Raw genomic sequence first — 23,890 nt, 5'->3', positions numbered from 1 at the left:
GAGCCCTTTCAGTAACCACACATGCATGTAGAATGCAGTTGTCCCATTATAGTGACACTGGTACGCTTTGCTCTGAATCTGCTTCCACTTGACTTAACCCAGCTTATTTCTTTTCCTTCTTGGAACCTCACTTGGAAGGTAAAGTGAAGCTGATCTTAATTCTTCCCTCAACATGACATGCCCTTTTGAAATCGTACAAATAACAGTGTCTGATTGTCATGTTGAATTGGGGGTATGAAAGTAAAATGTTCCCAGGTCTGGCTGAAGCCAAATATTAGGTCATAAGTCAACAGTTTTGCTGAGAAACTTGGTTACTAAGAAGTTGAAAATGTATATCTTTTCATGAGAAAACTTGTTTGCCAGTAGGAAAGAAAGTCCAAAGACTGTTATCTTCCTACATGGAGGAAGAGAGATGTGTATAATTTGGCAACCTAGGTTAAAGTCCTTTTGGATGTTTGAAATTGGCTTGGTTGAGGAATGAGGGTTTGGTGTGATATTTGAAGTGTTCCCTGATGTGAAAGTTAGTGGGTGACATGGGTGTGTGTTGTTTCCGACAAGGTAGTAGGCAAAATTGTGAGAAACACTAGGAGCAGGTCATTGCCTCTGTAGATCATATTCTGTCCACAAATCCTTCTGATGGATGGAATCTGACAAGAAAAGGAGACATCTTGGATTATATGCATTTATGGTACTAAAAGAAATAAACTCTCACGGAGTGTAATAGCACATACCTGTAATCCCAGCACTCAGGAAGCTGAGGAAGGAGGAGTTGAGAATTATATGGAACCCTGAGCTTTCATATAATTAACTTTAATAAGAGAGAGAGCGAGAGTGAGAGCAGGTGAGAGAGAGAGAGAGAGAGAGAGAGAGAGAGAGAGAGAGGAGAGGTAGGTAAACAGGCAGAAAGAAAGACAGACAAAGACAGAGAGAGACGGAGAGAGAAAGTATATTCTGGGCTTTCCCAGAGGCAGAAATTTGTGATTTTAGGGATTCCCTATTGAGGAAGCTGAGTCTATGGCTTGAATATCAAGCGAGACTCTGTTTCAATTTCCCAACCCCAAAGCAGGAAATAAGAAAGAAGTAAAACCCTGAGCTTTGTATTAGCAGCTATAGTGCTCTTTGAGGAATCTTAGAGGTCATGAAGAGTCTACTGAATAAAAGCAGGGGCTAGGGACAAGACTATTGACAGTTTCAAGGAGGATATACAAAGCACTGGTACAAAGGAAAAACAAGGGGAAAAGAAAATAAAATCAGGAGTCATTTGCATCACTTTCAAAAAAAGTAAAGCAATTCTCCTCTCTGGGTGTTTTCCAACTTAAGTTAAAGTTAAAATTATGGCTCAATATAGAAATGATTTCCCATTGTGGATGAGTGTGGAAAGTAGTAGAATGTGGTAGTATGCAGTAGTAGTAAAATGTGGTAGTCAGGTGTGGCTGAGTACCCAAAACAGTGCACTGGATGGGAATATTGATACATGAGTCTGTGTGTCCCCCAACGTCATTCCATGTGTACTGTACATATGCATCAACACATATCCCTTGTGTGTGTGTATGTGTGTGTGTGTGTGTGTGTGTGTGTGTGTGCTCATCCTCACAAATGAGCAGTGAAAGGCAGAGCCTGACCTGCTGGCAGCTAAACAATTAGGGCCTTGTTCCCAGTGGATTCATCTCCAACTTCTGGACAACTACATGTACTTGACATTTAGTCGTGGCTACTTACTGCGCTGAACACAAAGCCATCATCTCCTGTGCTCACAGCCATCTCCTAGTGCTTTCCACTGTCTCCATTGCTCACAAGTAGCAGCATTTAAATTCCAAGTAGAAATATAAAGAGAATAATATTTACTTCTGCCACTAAGGCCTATGTTTTTCAGGGTTGGTCTTTCCCATCATTGGCAAGTTATCACATTCCCTGTACATCTCTGACCTGAAGAATCTTAATTTACGTTCTGGATTCTTATCTGAGAGGCCAAAAATAGTGGGAAAGTTTTCTGGTGAGCAAGAGAACCTTATAGAGAAATTCCACACGTCCACCATTGAGGTGTCTCACTAGGTAAGACATCACGGTTGATGGCCCACAATCTGACTTAGTGGTGATTTGTGTCTTCCAGGCAAAGAAAGGCAACTATGCCTTTTTGTGGGACATGGCCGTGGTGGAATATGCAGCCCTGACGGATGACGACAGCTCGGTAACCGTCATCAGCAACAGCATCAGCAGCAAGGGCTATGGCATCGCCCTGCAGCCTGGAAGCCCCTACAGGGACCTCTTCTCCCAGAGGTAGGCTCTCCTGGCCAGCCATCCCGGCAACATCAGGACTTAGGCAGCTTTCTACCAATACAACTTCCACCCCAGCTCCATCTTGGCTCTCTCTGTCAGTGCTGCGATGAAAATTGTAAGGGCATGGTCTCTGCTCATGACAGTTCCTGGTACATGTAGCATGGCACTGTGAGTCATGAGTGCCAGCCTAGGGCATGAGCAAACTGGCAATAATATTCTCCAGAGACTAGAGGAAGTAGTAGAAGGGGAAGAGAGGACACTTGGCTAGATCCAGGAGGACTTCCCAGAGGTGGTGACACCAAGCCCTGTAGGAGTTAGGCTGACAAATAAATAATGAATATCAAATAATGGCTGGGAAGGCCCTAATGATAAGACTTAATGATAAATGTATTGTCAAAGCCAGATGCCAGTGGCTTGCATCTGTAATTCTACCTACTCAGGAGGCTAAGATTTGAGGATCAAGGTTAGATGCCAGGCTGGGCAGAATCTCCAATTAACCACAAAAATGTCAGAAATGGAAGCATAGCCCAAGTGTTAGAGACTCAACCTAGAATGAAAAAGGTTAAGGGACCATGCCTAGACATGAGTTAAAGCCCCAGTACTGCCACCAAAAAAATGTATATCAGTAAGCATTCATGTACACTAGAGTCAAATGCAATGAGTCCAGCTTGTGCTTGACCATGTAAGACTCTCCTATGATTGGTTGGTGTGAATCCATTCCTTGAAGCCTCACCAGCTCTGGACTCTCAGACAAGATCAAGTTTCACAGTTCTTGATGCAGGCATTTAGATTACTTCCTTGAGAAAACAGTCTCTCTGTAACCCACTCCTTTACTCTACTGTAGCAGCTTATCTTGACCTTGGACTAGCTGGCCTGGCCTCAGTCTAGGAACATGGGTAATGTCAGGGGCCTCTTCCTAGCAGCTAGCCTCTCAGCAGTGGCTCTTGTTCCCAAGGAGTGCTACGCTGTAGACCCTCCACTTGCATAGAACTGTGAGGTAGCATTGTGCTGAAGGAAGGACAGGAATGACAAAGCCAGCGAGAAGGCCCCAACTCAGACTTTGTCTGTATCTATCAAAATTCAAGCTGTGGCAGGAATATCTGAAAGGCAGCAAAAGTCTAGGCTTAGAAGCAATCCTCAGTTGCTTAAATGCAATCCTCAGTTGCATGAATTTCAGTACTAAAAGGTCTGTGACCTTTTTATGTGTCAGTCATGAGACTTGAACTCAGGACCTGGGAACTATCCATGAACTGATTTTGCTCAATACTAGTGCTCTACCACTTTGAGCTATAGTAGCACTTCCTGTGTGTATGTATGTGTGTGTTTAATTGGAGATCAGAGTTGCATGGGGACTTCCCTGCCTAGGCTGGCTTTGAACTGTGATCCTTAGATCTCAACCTCCTGAGTTTCTAGGCTTATAATTGTGAGCCACTGGCACCTAGCTGGTGTAAGATTTTTTTAAAATGTATGTTGCAGTTTGGTGCCAGTGACTCATGCCTGTAATCCCAGCTATTCGGAGGCTGAGATCACTGTTTGATGCAAGCAGAAAAATCATCTGAAACTCATCTCCAATTAACAAGCAAAAAGCCAGAAGTAGAGTGGTAGCTCAAGTGTTAAGAGTACCAGCCCTGAGCAAAAACAAAAAAAGCTGAGAGATATCACCTAAGTCCTGAGTTCAAGCCCCATGAGACACATGCACATGTACATACACAGATAGATGTATTGTACATTCTACAGTGGAGAGGATAACGCTGCCATCCAGAACTGCTCAGCTGGTTTCCGGCAGAGCAAGGAATAGGACTGCTGTTCAAACTCTATTTCCTCTCTTCCCCTACTTCCTGAGTGTTCAGATTGGTCCCTGATTCTCATGACCATTGGCGCCTCAGCCTCATAAGGAAAATGGTTGAGGACACTGAACTTGCAAGCAATCCAGTGTCTTGTTTGCAAAACTGGGAAAGGGTTTAGGACTAATTCAGGTAAATGAGGCTTCCGTTCAGGTTGATTTTCAGAATTTCATCCATTTTTCATTTTGCTCCTTACTCTACTCCCTGGGCAACAGAGGATGATTGGTCAGGCTGAAGGCATGAAATAAAGATGGCTTTTCTCTAGGATTTAGGTTTATATGGGTTTGTTTGTCTAGGTGGAAGGCTCAAGACAGTTGCCACAGACCTGCCACCTATGAGTATTTCGATGGAGCTGATGGGACTGATACAGGAACAACATCCTGACAGCCAATATGCCCCCCAAGAAAGCATTCACAGTAGCACAGAGACCCAGTGAGAGGAGGTTGGAGTCCCCTGTATTTGCAATGCTTATTAATCTCCTGAAACTAGACAGAAGTGAGCAGATATTGACCAAGAAGCTTAGGACTTTGCTGGATTGTTCAAAGGAGTAAAAGCTAGATCACAGGAGACCAGAATGGCATTCAACTTGTAGACAGAAGAGATGGGTAAGGAAAAGTTACTCCTTTTCTTCCTTCTACTATGACCCCTATATCCTCCATAAACAAAGGCAGATAGTCTATGTTCCTTGCCTTTCTTGAAAGAGGTCACTTTTTCCTTCTTTGCTTTTCCTCAGAAGGTTGTGTGTTCTGTGATGCCCAGTAAAGGTCCCCACTGGGCTCTCTGGGCTTCTGAAAGCACAGTCAACTGCCTCCACAGGGCAGACTCACCTGGACAGCAGTATCTCTTCTCTGACACACGGTGTCTGCTTTGAGAGGAATACTCAAGACTTTGGAATGCTAACTTCTTGCTAATAGTTGTAGAAAAAGTTTTCTTCCATGGCACATGAAGATTGGTGTGCTGCTTGTTTTCAGCTTGAGTATGCCAGAGAGGAGAGAAGGAAACTGATCTAAAGGTGATGCACTATGCAATGACAGAAAATAAAGGTAGCCCCTTGCACAGCTTTATCTGCAATGGCTGTAGCCATCTTTCCCTACACCCTGGAAGCTGAGTTCTTTCCTTGCTTTGACAGAGCCCAGGATGTAGGTGTGTGTGTGTGTGTGTGTGTGTGTGTGTGTGTGTGTGTGTGTGTGTATTCGTACATGCGCTCACACTTGTGCATATGCGATAGGATTTATGGTCTATAACAGGTTTGCAAACCCCAGCATGCAGAGTGGTCATTCAATAACTGTTTAGTGAACTTAATAGCCATTTATTGAGCACCTACTGTGTAACAGGCTCCACAACTATTGAATAAAGGAAAGCACCTGCAATTATATCTGTCTGGGAAATAGAACAACTGGCATCAGGAAGTGGCTATTATCGCTCTGGCTTCCTCATAAGACTATAGATTATTACAGTGTGCATTAGTTGAAACCCATTCTAGAAGACATTTTATGCCTGTGACTTTTCTTTCCTATTGCTACTGTATTTAAAGTTCCTTTGTTTGTTTATTTTTTCTGTTCTTTATTTTCCTATATATTGCCTTATGCTCTTTCTGGACTAAGACTGAGTATAAAAGATGTAGAGAATTATAGGGAGCCAGAAGAAAAGGTCAACAAAACTATGTAGCCAGGCTATGTTTCACAGAAGCTGCTTGCTGAGTGGAAGAGAAGGGATCTGACCAGTGTTTCACTATTTCCTATGCTACAACTTATCCTTAAAGAATAGCTTGCTCTCCCAAAAAGAATATAGTCTCTCTGATCCAGATCTCAACACAGACTTGTCACTTTTCAATTGTAATCTGGGACAAGTGTTTTAGATCCTCAGCCTCCAGTCTTCAAGAAGTGAAACAGACTTGGTAAGAACTATTCTTTAAGCCAAGCTACTCAGAGGACTGTGATCTGAGGATCCAAGTTCAAAGCAATCCTGGACAGAAAAGTCCATGAGACTCTTATCCCCAGCTAACCAGCAAAAAGCCAAAACCGGAGATGTGGTTTCAGTGGTAGAATGTGGCCTTAAGCAAAATAGCCAAAAGAGAATGTAAGGCCTTGAGCTCAAGCCTCAATCTCAGTACACACACACACACACACACACACACACACACACACACACACTCACAGAACAAAAGCAATGAACGAAAATGGGATTACTCAGCAGGTTTTTGTGAGGATTGAAATAGTATGAAATGATTTTCCCCTATTATTTTCTCAGGAAACACAGCTTATACCCAACTAGCCTGGTAAGTCTGTTGGTCAATTTGACCATCTGATTGTTCAACTACTAAGTGAAGATAAAACGTGTAACAGACTTTCTTGCCCAGGTTAACTTCTAACTGTGATCCTCAGATCTCAGCCTCCTGAGTAGATAGGATTAGAGCATGAGCCGCTAGTACCAGGCTCTGTTACCTTTTATGGAGATTTTGTTGCTCATCAGGATGCAAGCTAATGGTCTGTGAGGTAGGTACATTTATTGTCTCAGATTATTAGAAGGCTAGGGTTTCAATGTCTGGATTCCAACCATTTGCATTAGCACAGTCTCCGTAAGCACGCAACTCCAATTCTCTCCATGCTGAGTCAATAGTTCAACCATTAGCCTTCTCTAAGGTCCTGACATCTTTTATATCTGACTCTGGAGTTCCCATAACTTTACAGGATGTTCAACCTATTCAACCCTGCCAACCAAGACACTTAGATAAGGCCAGTGGATCTGTAGACACATAACTTCCCTTACCTGACACGAGTCATGGGAGATACTGAATGAGACACTATGGCTACCCAGTTAATTCTGCAGTGTGCTATTGGAGAGAAAGCTATGATTTTCAGGAGCATGGCTCCTGACACCCAAATGCATGTTGAATCATGCACTTATCTCAATGTCCAAGACCTTCCATGCATAGCCATATTCTGAGTCATTTGGGCTCATCAGTGCCTTGAACATTTGATGGACTCATGTCATGATTTAACCATGGCCATTTTGGTTTAGGTTAGTTTGCATTATTTGACAAATACACATCTTTATTGGCAGAGCACATGCTTGCAACCTTAGGCCTTAGCTGTGAGAGCAAGTAGATTTATATATTTTTTTAAAATCCATGCGAAAAGAACAGGCAGACCCATCCCAGAAGCCACTACGCTATTAATGTAGTAGGAATACAGTCTGTGCTAGAAAGATGAGGATGCTGCATTTTAGCAGGGACCAAGCCTATGTCCAGGTATACAAGGCTGAGATTTGGCAACTCCAAAGCCTGCTCTTTTCACTCAGCTTGATTGATCCCAGCCAATGAAGGGGCTATGTCATTCTGGATCCATGCTGCTAACAGGTCAGTGGATCCTCTTGAGGAGTCACCATTTGTAACTATTGGATACAATGAAGGATATCTGAGCACTGCTTTAGACCTGTGGTCACAGCCAGCCTGTGACATAAGTCCAAGACAGATACTGCTCAGTTATTTAGGTGAATGTCTTCCCAGTGTGATCAATTGCTGCTTGTTAACGGTGCATAACCAAGAAGATAAAGGAGATCACATCAGATGTTGTTAACTGAAAAACCTCATGGACCAGATTCAATGAGCATGACTTCAAAAACAGGCTTAGTTGACTATTTGGAGTTGGCGTGTGTGTGTGTGCGCGCGCACGCGCGCGCGCGTGTGTGTGTGTGTGTGTGTGTGTGTGTGTGTGTATGTGTGTATGTGTGTGTGGGTGTGGCACATGTGGGAAGGATGTACCAGGCTGCCACTGGTTCACTTTTTAGGCTCCTGGATTTCAGGGGGAAGCTACAAAATACAAGTTAGAAAAGCCTCACCAGAGGGCAGCAAGGAGCAGTAGGAGTTGCCCTTCTAAGGTAGAATAAATCCAATCCAGATGCCTGTGCTCAGCTTGTTGTGTACTTACTCACACCGTCCTTCTCCTAACTCACCATTCCACAGACTCACTGGCCTTGTTACAGTGGCTTGCACACAACAAATCCCTGCACCAGCCAAGACAGTTATATGTAATTCTAGTCCCAGGAAGGGGCTTCCTTTGCCTCGTTGCACACCAATGCTGCCAACCTCAAAGTAAGTTTGGGAAGGTATTTCATCTCTCTGCGTTTTGATTTCTTTCTCTGTAAAAATGGGAATACAGAAATAACCTTCACAAAGGATTGACACAAAAATTCATCATTATCTACAAAACATTTAACACAGATATTTCCTGGCACACTGAATATTCTAGACCAGTATAAGCTATGATAAATCATGCTTCAGGTGTAATTTAACCATTACTTCCTTCACAAGATCCTCCTTAGCCTTCCTGGCTGAGCTGGCCTCAAAATGTGCCATTTCCTGGCACCTGTACTTTCATTTCATTGTATTTATCACAGCTTCTGTCTTTACATTGCTGGCTCTGTTTGTCTTAAGGCTAGTTTCTTATGCCTTGAAAGTATAAGCTCAGCAGGATTAGGCATTACTTTCCACATCAAATGAATAAATGAAGAATCATGTGGGTCCTAGAGGGAGAGACTTGGGTAGACATGTGAAGTATTCCTTGTCAAAAATGCTCTGGAGAGGCCAGGAGTTTGGTCTAGTGGTAGAGTGCTTGCCTAGCATGTATGAAGACCCGGGTCTGATTCCTCGGTACCACATACATAGAAAAAAAGCTGAAAGTGGTGCTGAGGCTCAAGTGGTAGAGCTCTAGCCTTGAGAAAGTCCAAGGACAGTGCTCAGGCCCTGAGCAAAAGCCCAGGACTGGCCAAAGAAAAATAAAAATTAAAAAAATGCTCTGGATAAGAAATGTTTTAAAGGTTTCTTTATTTCTTAAATGCATATGTATAATGCATTAAATAAATATATATCATTATATAATATATAATTACACATCACTATTTCATTATATGATGCATCATATATCTCATTATATATATTTATATCATTACATATATATCTCATTATATATAATTATATATATACCATTATGTACCTCATTATACATATATGTATATATGTATATATGCATAATGAGTTTTCTTAGGGATTACACCTAGGTGAAATTGTATATACTATTTTAAATAATTTTGCATATGAAATTCTCTCCATCAAGTCATCAGAAGATATATGTAGAATTTTCTAATCGGAATACCATGTTATTCCTCAGAATTTTTCAGGTTGGGGAGCATTTTGAATTTCAGATTTTTGTTTTTTGGATAGATATGCTCAACCTGTGGAAATAAGAAATTTCTAAGGTATTTTTATTATGGTTAAGAAGCTGTACCAACGAGTTGGTGTTCAGCAAGGCAGTTTATGAGTACTATGCAATTTGATCACTATCATTCCTTTCAACATTCTTACCTACCCATCCCATCCCAACCAACCCTTCAAATAATTTTTTTTCATATATTTTTATTGTAATTAATAGAAAGGTTACATGATATTTGCCAGATAGATGGTGCATTCGAATAATTTTTGTAACCATGAATGTCTTAAGCCCACTGTGTGTGTGTTTACTTGATTTGTTTCCATATTTACCTATTGATTCCTTATTCATTCTCCTGTTTTGTTACTGGATTTGGTCCATGGACCACAGAGGAAAGGAGATTGGCTGCTGAGGAGAAAAGAGATAAAACCTGATTAATGTTTTGGGGAAATCACTGTGTCTGCTTGTATGGGTTGTAGTGGAATTTGAGGCAAAGAGTTGCCTCCAAGACTACACATAATAGAACCATCATGGTGGCAGAGACCAGGACTGAGCGGACGAGATCTGTGACTATGACTCACCTGAGTTTTGTCTTGCAGGATCCTGGAGCTTCAGGACACAGGTGACCTAGATGTACTCAAGCAGAAGTGGTGGCCGCACACAGGTCGCTGTGACCTCACCAGCCACGCCAGTGCCCAGGCTGATGGCAAATCCCTGAAGCTGCACAACTTTGCTGGTGTCTTCTGCATCTTGGCAATTGGTCTTCTCCTTGCCTGCCTGGTGGCTGCCTTGGAGTTATGGTGGAACAGTAACCGGTGCCACCAGGAGACCCCCAAAGAGGTCTGTACCTGGGGTCCTACCTCTGTCTGCCACAACCAAGGAGGGAGGGCGGGAGGGAGGGAGGGATCCCATCGGGCAATTGTTTTCTTCCAGTTAGTGTTTACATGAGGCCTCTTATTGAGAGATATCAGCAATGTATATCGGGAGGGATTCTGGTTTTATTATATATTTTAAAATAAATTTTCATCTATTTTGATTGTTATTATAAAGGGGATGAATGAACAGAGGGTTTGTAGTATCATAAGTCAGGTAAAGAATACATTTCTTTGTGGACAGTGCCCCTCTTTCCTTTGCCTGGTTTTGGTTTGTTTTGTTCTTAAAACAAGAGAGGGAAAAATGCAGGGGACAGTTTCATAGTTTGAAGAAAGCACCACGTGCCAGCCACGGCCACTAAAGTCCTGTATTTATCTATAGAACAAGTACAGCATGGGCAGCGCCAGAGAGCCTTTCCCCACCCTGCCCTGCCCATGTGCCTCCACCCTGACCTGGAGAGATCACCTGTAGGGTAAGAGAGGACCCCATATTCCTTTCTGGTTCTCTTTGCTTACCCAGCCACAGAGGGTGTCCCCATCTCTCCTGTTACCCCTCCTCCCTCTCTCCTTCCTTCTTGTAGGGTTTACATCCTGCTTGAGACACCCCACTTTCAGGGTATTATTGTAGCTCTGTCCCAATGGATGCTAATCACAGTTAAATCTGTGCTTTGATACTTCTCCTGGGGGGGGAGGTTCTTTAAGCTCATCTTGGGAATTGTTTGAAATGAAGTCATCACAAGGGCCCCTAGGAGACAGTTCTAAACGACGGCAGCAGGGTGTGCCATTTGATGACAATGTTCTTAGCACAAGCCCAGTCACTGCATTCATTGGCTCTCACATCTCAGCATGTACCCCTCAGCGACAGACAGCTGGAATCACAGCCCTGCTTACAGATTCTGTTGGGGTGAGGATGGAAATCCCAAACAAGGGAACTGAGAGGCAACTGACTTGTTAAGATTTGTTCATTTTTGTTGTTTGTATTCTCCAGTGACTCTAGTGACACAAGTTCACAAAAATGATTTTTAGAGGAAAGAGTCAAACTCAACTGGGGCAGGGGCAGGGGCAGAAATAAAAACTAGGCAGGAGCAGTGTGAGCGGCCTGGAATCTTCTCAGTCTAATGTGGGGCTGGGAATCTGTGCCTCTGGACAGTAAGAACCTTAGTCATCGTCTCTGTGGTCTGCAGTGGTTGGCTGGCTGTGATGTCATTCACCAGTCTGTAAGGAATTTCTAGCTGAGGACTATGGGGTCTGCTTGCTTCCATCTTTCTTAACAATTCATCCCAGTGAGCAGTGTCATCTGATTTTCCTTTCCTTGGAAGGAGGGCACTGCTGAGAGAGCTCTGAAATATTCCAGGGGCATCTTCCTTTCCTTCCGTATATATTGCCATGTCAAAAAATACAAGGAATGGTTCCAATGCCACCTCCATAGCTCCCCTGTCACTCCCAGACCCCAGGAAGGCAGGAAGGATTACCTTTGCAGGGAATTCATGGAATGGTGATTAATTGGAGATAAGAATCTCATGAACTTTCTATCCAGACTGGCTTTGAACCTCAATCCTCAAATTTTAGCCTTCTGAGTAGCCAGAATGAATACATGCATGAGCCACCAGAATGGAGCTACAACTGGAAACTTGTAAATGAAGCCACTGGGAAGGACTGGGAATTATCCTTTTAAGTGGTTTCATGAAGAACCTCACTTAACTCTGCAGCTGGGGCATCATGTCTGACCCCTCCACATCCTGGTCATGGCCCTCTCACCACTGCCACAATCATGGCCCATGTGTACAGCACAGGCAGCCAGAGAGGGTTATCCCCAGAGATACCCGGAGCAGGAACAGGGAAGACAGAGTGGATGAAAGAGACACTGGCTGACTCATATAAAACCCCTCTTGGACTGTTTATACTGTCCACCACCTCTGCTAATGCCACCTGGGCTGGGTGCTAGTGGTTCACATTTGTAAGCCTAGCTACTCAGGAGGCTGAGATGTGAGGATTGTGGTTCAGAACCAGCTGGGGCAAGAAAGACCTGGAGATTGCATGTATATGGAAGTGGCCTTGTGGCCCAAGTAGTAGTGTGTTAGCCTTGAGCAAAAGAAGGTCAGAGACAGCACCCGGGCCCTATGTTCAAACCAAGGACTGGCAAAAAAAGGAAGAAAGGAAGGAAGGAAGGAAGAGAGGAGAAAGAAAGAAAGAGGAGAAAGAAAATGCCCCTTGGATCAGGGAGCAGAGGTGAGCAGTGCTGGCCTGGCTGATGTGGGCAAGGTGGGGTGCAAGACATAAGCTCGAGTTCAAACTCTTAATACATCTCCTAGGAGCCTCTGGAAGGCATTGTCTATTTTTAGTCTTGTCCCTTTGCAACTATTTTCAGTTTTATCTCTTTATAACCCCCAGTGTCATGACAGCTCCAGAATTAATCATCAGTTTGTATGTATACAGGAGTGTGTGTGTGTGTGTGTGTGTGTGTGTGTGTGTGTGTGTGTGTGTGTGTGTGTGTAAGAGAGAGAGAAGGGGAGAAACACAGAATTTTATTTTCTGGAGAGACATAGGTAGGAATGTGAGAAGGTAGAGGCAAAAAGAAGAGTGCACGCTGTCTGTGCCCTTCTTGCTTATCTCCTGGTGTCTAAGTCCAACATCTCAGCTATGAGGAGATGAATGTTCATATCTTACTTCTAAAATGCAGCTCTCCTGCCCTGGCTGCCGACCTGCTTCTAGGAAGAGGAGGGTCCATGGAGAGGCATGCAGAGAAGCAGAGCAGCTGCAGTTAATCCTGACATCATTATGATGTTGTATGGAAACATATACTACAGAGAGAGAGAGGGAGAGGGAGAGGGAGAGGAGAGAGAGAGAGAGAGAGAGAGAGAGAGAGAGAGAGAGAGAGAGAGAGAGAGAGAGAGAGAGAGAGAGAGAGAGGGAGGGGGGGAAGGGGAGGAAGAGAGAAAGAAAGAAAGAAAGAGAGAGTGCATAGAGTGCATCCTGGGACTTGAACTCAGAGCGTAGGTGCTATTCCTGAGCTTTCTTGCTCAAAGATAGTACTCTACCACCACTTGTGCCTCAGCTCCACTTCTGGCTTTTTGATGGTTAATTGGAGATAAGAGTCTCATGGACTTTACTTCCCAGGCTCACTTTGAACCACCAACCTCAGCTCTTAACCTCCTAGTAGATGGAGTTACAGATGTGAACCATTGGTTTTTTTTTCAATTGAAGATGAAGTTTCTTCCATTTCTCTCCCTTCTTTCTTTAATAAGATCACTGATGGGAGCACAGCCCCTCTTTTCAGATAATTTACCACCTTACTGGCAAGTACCACACAGATATTTCCAGGCAGATCTCCTTTCCATGGATCTCAGCTCTTCTGAAACGAGCAGCAAGTACCAGCCAAGGCCCTAGTCCAGCTAACTCTTTACGGGGCCATAGTGGGTAGTGGTGAGTAACCAAGATTTATTGGGGCTTGAGTTGTTCTGACATGAGTGATAAGAATGAGAAGAAACCCTACATCTGGAGATGAGATGGGATAGTGAATGGCAAATGAATGGTTAACAGGGAAGGAGGGCAGGAGGAAGATGCTGGTAAGGGAAGGCTGGATGTGTTCCTCAGGACTTTTATGTCTGGCTGAGGAGTATAGATTCCTCATCTAAACAGAGCATGGGAACCAGGGAAAGGGCTAACATGACTGTATTTAAGAAGTGAATCTTTCAAACCATGGAGAAATAATGATGGTGTTTAATTTAGATCTACTGTGGCTTGTGTTTTATGGAGCAACATTTGAAATTAGGTGAGAGTGTCTACTTACTCCTAAAGCATTTCATTTGGGGCCACCAGCCATATTTCTTAAGAGCAAGGAACCTGTCTTTGGGTGGAGCCCAAGCTGTGTTTAATGACTTATTCTGAGATTGCCTTCAGAGTTTAGACACCTATTTGGGTAAGAGTAGTAATGTTCGTTCAACCCCTTAATATTCATGTGCATTTGAGTTTATATATTTTTTTTCCTGGGGAATCAGACAATCATGTAGTTACCCAATGCAGGTGAGTGCATCAAGCTCAGAGGATGCAGTAAAGAGCCACCCGCTAGATTTATGGGGTATGTGGAGTCATTGCTCTGAGAATAAAATATTCATGAAATAAAGATGAGAACTGCACAAATGGGAGCTGACATGAGGATTGAGAAATGAATCATCCATCCGTAGGAAGCTTAGAATCCTTGCTGCTTCCTGCCTTTGCCCACCCTCCCTCGCCCCATGCTTCTGTAGCAGGCAGGAGGTGGCTGGCAAGGGTAGTTGAGTGGCAGGAGACTGAGTGATGGCTGGCCTCTTTGTCTGGCCAGCATCTGTCTGGGCCCTTCTTGGGAGGTCAGATCTCCAACTCCACACTATTCTTTAACAAAGCCTCTCTTCCTTTGATCACTGTTTATTCTGTGTGGAGACTTTCTCTCCTGCACAAATTCCCTTTTCATCTGTTGTAACACTTTCAATCAAGAAAGATGTGCAAAGGGTCTTCAGGCTACTCTCATCCCAGAGACATTCTTGATTCATGGGGACCAAGGGTCTGTTGCCTCTTACGGATGGAGGAATGGATGGTGTGGAGTATGGAAGAGGCACATTACACCTTAGGGTAACTGGCCTATGCTGGGCAAATTGCAGCTTATCTACTTAACATTTGAAAAAGGCATTCTTACCCTTGGGAAGGCCACAGGGAACTGCAAGAGCCCAGATGCATCTGCTGCCCTCTAGAGGCAGGCTTGTCAAAGAGCCATATACTGGCTTTCTGGCTGGTGTGTGCTGGATTCTGAGTTCCTAACTAGGAATTCCTACTTAAAATCCAGATATTAGCATTTTTTCCCCCAGAGAATTCAGGAAATGAAGGATGTAACACAGTTCTTCCATGGATCAGGGCTCTCATGAGACAGCTACTTCTTTTAATCCCCAGTTCTCACTCGTCAGCTGAAACTTGAGTCTAACCTGATAGCTACTTTACTGAGGTTGAACAGTTTGGCACATTCTAGTTCTTAGCCCAGGGCCTTTTAGTCGGAGGGCATTGAACACTTTTTGGGTGGGTGTGCTGATCTGACACCTTGTACTTGGGGCCTAGATGCTATCCTTGAGCATTCTTGCTCATGGCTAGCCCTCTATCACTTGAGCCATGGGGGCTCCATTTCTAGGTTTTTCCAAAGTTCACTGGAGCTAAGGGTCTCACAGACATCTCCTGGTTAAGTTGGCTTCGAACTGTGATTCTCAGACATCAGCCTCCTAAGTAGTTAATATCCCAGGTGTGTACCCAGCAGCAGCACTGAGCACTTTATTATATATCACTGCAAATCTCCAAACCAGCCTACTGGCAAAGCTTCCCCTGAATGTGGACAGTGTTAGATACAATTCCATCCTGTAGTGATTGTTTACCTACTTGTCTCTGCTGCAATTCTGCCAGCAACTCGTCACCTCTGAATTCTCATCATTTTTGCCTTCTTTCTGAGACACCGAGGCCTTACTAAGGCATGATGAATATAACTGAAGTTTTGAGCATCTTCCATGTGCCAAGAACCAAAGATGAATGCTTTCTGTAGAACACGAGTTCATCTGATGGTAGGAGCTCAGAAGTATTTATTCATTCATTCGAATGAACTAACCTGGACTCCTATAAAGAAAATCTTATTCATGTTAAATTGTTAGATAATCACTGCAGTGAGTGAGATCAATGGCATTCGGGTATGGCTGTGCATCCAAGATAATTAATTCTTGAGCCATTTGAAATATAGATGCTTGAACCTCGTTTCATAAAGGGTCATTGTAAGGAGCCACGGACAACTGTAATGGATAAACTACATCTACTCCTGATATTCTGCTAGGGATTAAAATCTCCCATCAACCTTCTGCTAAGTTGTGGATAAATCTTCATAGTGAGATTTGGTAAATATCTAATATCTACTTTGGTATGGTGGGGGAAAAACTTCCAGGTTTTGGAGACAGGTGGATGAGAGTGCTAATACTGATGCTTCACTCGCCATAGAACTGTGTCATCTCGTGCCAATCACTTCACTCCCAGCCTCAGTTTATTCTCATGTTTGCCATTGCTTGTGGGGGCCCTGTCGATTAAGTTACTCAAAACTCTGCCATGGTGCTTTGAAAAATCTGCCTGTGAGACCTCTCTTGAGATCACTTCCTGGAGGTGAGGGTCAACCGCTGATTTTATCCAACATGACTCTGACTCCCCTAGCCTTTTCCAAGCCATCGGTGTCACACTTTAAGGGGATCATCTTGGTGGCATTTCTCCCAGTCATTACGTCTCATTTACCACCTGGCTCGTTGCAGTGGTTAGTGAGAGAGAGCTGGCAACGATCGCTGTAGTCAGACGAGAAGTCCCTCACTCCTAGTTCTGGTCTTGCCTGACTTAAAGTAGGAGCTGTTGGATTCCAAACAAAGTCAGTTCTAACGAGTCCCGCGTGTAACAGACTGTTACATAGATGATAGTTTAGTTAATTACCGTTTTTCAATATACTGTATTATTTCCACATTGGTGAACAGCAGCTTAATTACAGAACTTTATCTCTCTGCAAGACAATGCCTGAGAGAGATTCCCTGGTAACCTCTGTTGGTGCATCTGTTCATCATGTTTAATTTGGGGTAAGAAATACAGAGCTGGAATGCAGCTGAATCATGGGTAAATGCAGCCAGTGGGGTTTTATGTCATATTCTTCTGGGGTGTTTGACTAGGTCAGCTGCCTATGCTAGATTAATGAAGGCCACAGAAAGTTTCCAGGTCTCTTTCCTCAACTGTCATTACCTGGCTGAATGCAGAAACCTTAGGATAATGAGGATGTAAACTGATGTAGTTCACATTAAAAAACCCATTATTGGAATTTGCATAACATTATAGAATGCACCATTTTGTCTCAAAGATGAATAATTATTCAAATTATTCTTGCCTCTTTCCTTGAGTAAGCTGATTACTCCTGCTGCTTCTTCCGTTGGCCAGACACAAGAAGGTACAACGAAACATGACCTTGCATGTGTTAATACTGTGACCCCCGGTAATCTAAGAAGACAAGATTGCCAAGCCTTAAATCAGATATGTTCTTTGCTGTTCAGTTCTGGGTGCATACAGAACAATTGGAGCAAGCAGGATCAAGAAAAACTGTGAGACCGACCCTCAGATAGGTTGCATTTCTGTTTTGCAGAGGAGTCATGAAATTTTCTCTTCTTATTCTACTCATTTTCTTTTTTTCCCAGTCTTGGGGCTTGAATTCAGGGCCTGGGCACTGTCCTTGGACTTTTTGCTCAAGGCTAATGCCCTGTCACTTGAGCCACAGCACCACTTCTGGCTTTTTTTGAGTATGTGGTACTGAAGAATTGAACCAAGGGCTTCGTGCATGCTAAGCAAGCACTCTATCGCTAGACTATGCTCCAGATCCTCCATGCTTTGTCTTATCTGGTCACACAACCAGTGGTCGCTGGCTCTTAATGGTCCCCTCCTTTCCCAAGGGTTGTCTTAGCATTGGCTCTACTGGATTAATGGAATTTGAATAGAAAAATGTCCCAGTGGCGCAAGGAAGTTGGATGTTTGACAGCCATTTGAAATGGGACACTCTCTCTAGAAAATTTCTGCAATTGGTGTGGACATTTTCCATGTGTCCTGGTGTAGAGAGGTTAAAGGCTAATTAATAGCCACACGACATGTCCTCGCAGCCGGGGAATGGATTCATCCATCCTTAAATTGAAGCAAGAAGAGAATAAATGGGCTTAAGAAAGAATTTATTCAGAAGTGGAGGTATGGCTCAAATCACAGAGTGCCAACCATGAGCAAATAAACTAAGAAAGAATATGAGGTCAGTCTGAAGAATTTGAGCCCCAGTATTGGTAAATACACACAGACATAGAGACACATAGATACACACACACACACACACACACACACACACACACACACACACACACAAAGAAAGTATTCAAGACTTTTTATTCAGAAATGCTTATCTTTTTCTTTCTGTTTTTAAATTGATGGTTTTGGGGATTGAATTTAGGACCACATGCTTGCTAAGCAGTGTCTTTTTTTCCATTGGGTTATTGTTGAGGTAGAGTCTCACTGTGTTCTCTGTGTGTCTTGGTCTACGATTCACTCCTCATGCTTCCCCTTGTATCTGGGGGTGACGAATACGAGCCCAGCTATTGTGCTTCCCAAGGAACTGGAGCAATAGGTATAGGCCATAATGACCAGCCAATGGTGAAGATGGAGTCTCTTAAACTCTCAAATTGTTCCCTGATTTTTATAACCCAAGTAACTATTATTGCAGGTTGGAACCACAACACACAACTTACAAACATGGTCTTAAGTTAAATGGCCAGGTTTACATTAACTTTCTGGATTGGTCTGTTTTCTAAATGCTTTAATGGTACCTGATCATCTCCCCATACATCACTGTATTTAACATGTTAGGCTGGATTCTGTGCCCTTTCACTTTTTTAACATACCAGGTCTTCTGCATTCTCTCCTTGGTATCTCGGTGGTGAAAGCATCTATATCAAGAGGGGAGGGGGAAAGGAGGGAGAAAAAGAGAGCTTTCTTGTGTTTTTCTCTTCAGAGGATTTTGATTGGTCTGTCTTTTCCTCAAAGCTCACAGTGTTTGTTTGCCTGGTAGAAGATAGGGGAAGGTTTTTTTCTCTGTGCCCTCTGCTCTCAATTTTCCAACTCCTTGTGATCTTCTTGGACAAGAAGTTATCTTTTTTTCTCTCTCTCTCAAAACCTTGAAAAAAGTAGGAATCACCTTCTGGACACCTAACATTAAAATGGCTCTCAGAACAAGAACTAGGTTGTCCCTGCCACCTGCCAGAATCTAGCATGAACACAAGCCACATACTTGCTTCCTGCTGCAAAGAATTCCACTCTTCCAACTTCATTTCCTTCCATTCCCACAGAAGACCTACCTTTGGAGCTCAACCATAGGCATAAGAGTTTACCTTTGTCACAACCATGGCACAAGGGAAACTCTGAGGACCTTACAGTCCTGAAGAGAACATAGAAAGGAAGAAAGTCAGGGTTGCACAACAAACTAGTTCTTCTACTAATCCACAAAACCTCCTGGTAATCAGTTTTCTTCCATGGATGGGTAAACCTTTATAGCTGGGCGATATGCTCAGCCATTCTTCCCTGGGTTTTGTTGCAGGCAGAGGAGGGAAAATTGAATTTTTTTGCCAGTTTTGGGGCTTGAATTCAGGGCCTAAGCACTATCCTTTGGCTTTCCTCAAGGCTAGCACTCTACCACTTGAGCCACAGCACTACTTTCAGATTTTCTGTGTATATGGTATCGAGGAATTGAACCTGGGTCTTCGTGCATGCTAGGCAAGCACTCTCCCACTACGCCAAACTCCTGGCCCTGAAACTTGAATTCTTAAACCTTCAAAGTATCTGATATTTGCTTCAAAGTATCTGATATTCTTCTGTTACCAGTCTTCTTTTCTTTGGACATTTAGAAAGTAGCTTGTGACTTTGGCTAATGCAGCAGGTGATGGAATCGCATCCATTATCAGAAGCATCACAGGGGATCCTGGTAGCCAGGAGAAGCTGGGGGAATAGGCTTGGTGGTGGGCAGAGCCAAGGCTTGTCCAGAGGCCCCAAAATCAAGGGGCAGAAAGCTGGATAAGGTACCTCTGCCCTCCTGACCAAATACCAACCATTTTCTCTTGGTTTGTCTCTCCAAATAAACTTCAGACTCATTCCTCTTGTTCTTGCTTAGGTTCAGATTGTATCTCTTGGCTAGGTGAACAGGTCACTTGACAAGCTGCTGTCCAGGGTAGACAATCATTTATTTCCTCAAAGCAAATAAACTGTGAGCATATTTAAGAAGAGATTAGTGCCTCTGAGTGATTTGCACACACTAATGTTTCCAAGTAACAGGCATAAAAGACTACTTCAACAATTTTATATGCAAAAATTCAAATGAATAAATAGAAAGACAGGAAGCTGCCACAACTGGCTCAATTGTGTTATACTTAAGCAATGAACTTGAATTTGAACTCACTGACTATAGTAAGCAACGAACTTGAATTTGTTTTGTGATTTAGGGGTTGCCCCTGATTCATGGTTCAACCCATGAACTTTTTTAATGTTGACTATGCTACTACACAAGCAATGTGCCAGCTGGGCACCTGTGGCTTAAGTCTGTAATCTTAGATACTCAAGAGGCTGAGATCAGGTAAAGCCAGCCTGGGCAGGAACGCCCATGGGACTCTTATCTCTAATTAACCTCCCAAAAGTTGGAGGAAGTGTTATAATGCTAACCTTGAGCAAAAGTGCACAGGGACACCATCCACTGAATCACAAGTGAAAGCAAGCTCTACCTGCCTTGCTAAGCTAGGATGTTTGGTAGGTGAGGTGTATTAAATGCATTTTAATTTACTGAATGATATTTTTGACGTATGCTGAGATCCTCGGGATTAATCTCAACAATTGAAGAACATCTATAGTTTATAAACTTCTGAAAGATTCAATGAAACTTTCCTGAATGGTGTTTTCTTCTCTCATGTAGAAACCTGGTGTCACTTGTGACTTTTGCCTCTCAGACATGGCCTCAACTCAAAGCTGGTCTCTTAGCCCCAACTTGCTGAACTGTATTTCTTCTGGCTCTCCTTAAGGGGCTTGTCAATTATGTCCAACTGCCATCTGACATGGATCTGAGTTCACTTTCAAACCAATGTGCTCTCTGACCATCATATCTCTTAGTCTGAAGCCATTTCTCCGTTGTCGTAGGAAACTGTCAGTTTTCTCACTCTGGGAGACTTTGTGAGAATGACAACAGGTTCCCCACCCAAAGTCAAGCACTCTGTGTGTCAACTCTAAACTCATGGGGGCATAGAGAACTGATGGGCACCTTTTTCCATGGCAGGGAACATTTGGAAGGAAGTGGCATTCAGGGCATTTCACCTTATCTGCTAGCAAATGAACAATTGAGTCTTCCTGGGGTTAGGCCTCTGCATCTAAGTACAGGCCAGATGTACTTGGTGGCCTCCTGGAGGAAATTCCTGTGTACCCAGCCCCATAGAAACAAACCTCTGGAGCAGTCATTATTTATTTTGCAGGGTTCCTTCTTTTTCTTTCTGAAAGTGTATCAAGACTTTTGAATTTCTCAAGCTTTCTATCATCCCTCCCCAAATGCGGAAGGTCCGAGTTTCTCTGTCCCATATGATGTCAGCATTGAACCACCCACGAGATTTTCCTTGGAGAGGATTTGGATCCAGTGTTTCTCTTGGAGTGTGGCATCAGGTAGGGATGGCAGTATATGCTACACCCCATCTGCCTTTATTGGCAAGGTATGCAGCCCACAAATAGGACTGCAACTTCTAATCCCATCTGGGAAGCTTTTCCCTGGGAGAAGAAGCAGGCCACACTCTACTGGCTTCACAGGGAAACAGCTGAAGAAGCAGTTTAAACTTACAAGCTGTATGACCACTTAGATCTTGATGCCTTCTGACATGGAAGGCAAAGCATAAGCTCCTTTAAAAAGAGTGATTTGCCCTTCTATTAATTACAATAAAAATATAAGCAAAAAAGAGTGATTTGGGCCTGTTTTAGATTTTTCTTTTTTTGAGCACATAAACAAGCCAAAGTATCTTCTGTGGTGCCACCAACCACAGTGAGACCATCATGGAGAGAGACAATATCTTTCCAGGCAGTCTCAAAGCCTTTGTGACACAAGGAGAGTCACTTACCCCATGAGAAGTGCCTTTCCTCACTTCCCCGGTCCATACCTAGAAACCTTGTTAGCCTTTCACATAGGGATTTGTACCACTCGTGGCATCCCTGAATGTATAGATCGCTCAGTGAGAGAGCAGGAAGCCCTCTCCTGCTCCACATTTCCCAGATACCTTGATTGGAGACTCGGGTCTCTGATGAAGTCATTGAGCTTCTCTGTACTGAGCCTCCTTTTGCGTAAGGTCAAGGTGATGGTATCAAGCCTTTGTGAACTCAAATGGTTAAGGCATAGAGCATACCAGAGGAAGAAAGACCAATCTTCTATTCCCATTGGGCTTTAGTCTCCACCAGGCCTTGAAAGGGCTTTGTCCCGGTGGATGCTTCTGGGCATGACAATGGTTCTGATGAGTACAGCAGGCATGCTGGAAGGATTGTTGGTACACAGTGCAAGTGTCCTTCCTATGGATTCCCCAGACAACAGAGGGTTGACTACCTACTTGAGGGAGGTGGGAGCAATAGGGAAAATACTCTGTCCAGCAAGCTAAACAGGCCAGTACTTTCAGGTATGCAGATGCTGCCACAAGCCAGACTTAGTGTACTGCTAAGGCTTTCTCCTGATCTTCCTGCATTTTCTCCCCAGGACAAAGAGGTGAACCTGGAGCAGGTGCATAGGCGCATAAACAGCCTCATGGATGAAGACATTGCTCACAAGCAGATTTCCCCTGCATCGATTGAGCTCTCAGCCCTGGAGATGGGAAGCCTGGCTCCCAGCCAAGCTCTGGAGCCTACGAGGGAATACCAGAACACGCAGCTCTCAGTCAGCACCTTTCTGCCTGAGCAAAGCAGCCATGGCACCAGCCGGACACTGTCATCAGGGCCCAGCAGCAATCTGCCACTACCCCTGAGCAGCTCGGCCACTATGCCCTCCATTCAGTGCAAACACAGATCACCCAATGGGGGGCTGTTTTGACAGAGTCCGGTGAAGACCCCCATCCCCATGTCCTTTCAGCCCGTGCCTGGAGGAGTCCTTCCAGAGGCCCTGGACATGTCCCATGGCACTTCCATCTGACCACGCCGCCTACCCTCCCACCTGCCCAGCCCACCCACCCAACCAGCAGAGCTTTTTAATACGAGAAAATGACCACACACACCCACACACACACACACACACTCAACATACACACATAGACACACGCCTAACACACACAGACACACAGAGAGACTCATTTTTCTGGTACATATCTGTAAATAATGACAGAATGGAGTGGGGTAAAAGTGTATTTTGAATATTCCCAATTTTCAAAGTCAGTAAAAAAAAACAAAATACAAAAACTGTATGAATGACTTTGTAAATTTTGTTCTATATGAATAAAAAGGCAAATTACTTGTGATCATTCTGAAGTGCCAAAGGAACTTCCCCCATTGCTGGGCCTTTCTGAGAGCAGGAAGGGTGACAGGACAAGCAGCTCCTTTCTGCTGGGGAAAAGAAAGAGGAGCAACCCTGAATGCTGCTGGCTGCCAGGCCCCCATGGCTTCCCACCTTCACCCTTTCATCTCTCATTTCCTTCTTCAGTCCATTGTAGTCAAAGAAGAGCGAGTCTGGAACCTGGTAGCACCGGGTCACGTGTTATAGGGCTAGCCTTGTTTCCTGGTAGCCTGGCACTGAGCAAAGTACCTTGGAAACAAGACAGTCCTGGTCTATCCATATCAAGGGCTCAAGGTGGTATCCCTACTGTGTGACCCCACAGTGTGCAGTAGGAATCTGACCCCTAAACCTCAGAGAAGATACCCACACTGAAGTGACAATCTATGAAGGCTTTGATGCCAATATCTTCTAATATCATTCTGCTGGTCTTTTTCCTTTCAACTTTCTTTACCTACTCAGAAAAATCAGGTCATTAGATAGATGATGGAGGAAGTAAGGTGATTCCCAGTACTACCTCAGGGAGTTTGCAGAGTTGGGATTGGCCTGGTGGAAAGCTCTGAAGGACTGACAGACCTGAGGCTGGTCATG

General features: G+C 43.8%; 1 protein-coding gene across 1 annotated transcript in view; it reads left to right on the top strand.

Annotated features, from left to right (window-relative positions):
- Positions 1-23,619, top strand: part of LOC150039411 (glutamate receptor ionotropic, delta-1-like) — a 112,496-nt gene extending 88,877 nt beyond the window's left edge. Inside the window, 3 exon segments of the mRNA XM_090327833.1 lie at positions 2,111-2,277; positions 9,928-10,168; positions 22,517-23,619. Coding sequence (XP_090183959.1) covers positions 2,111-2,277; positions 9,928-10,168; positions 22,517-22,945 — 837 coding nt within the window. The 3' untranslated portion in view covers positions 22,946-23,619.
- Positions 23,620-23,890: the final 271 nt, after the last annotated feature.

The sequence above is a fragment of the Megascapheus bottae genome, unplaced genomic scaffold (assembly GCF_031878675.1).
Source record: "Megascapheus bottae isolate mThoBot1 unplaced genomic scaffold, mThoBot2.hap1 HAP1_SCAFFOLD_40, whole genome shotgun sequence".
In the NCBI taxonomy this organism is placed as follows: Eukaryota; Metazoa; Chordata; class Mammalia; order Rodentia; family Geomyidae; genus Megascapheus; species Megascapheus bottae.
This window is presented reverse-complemented; position numbering and strand designations above follow the sequence as displayed.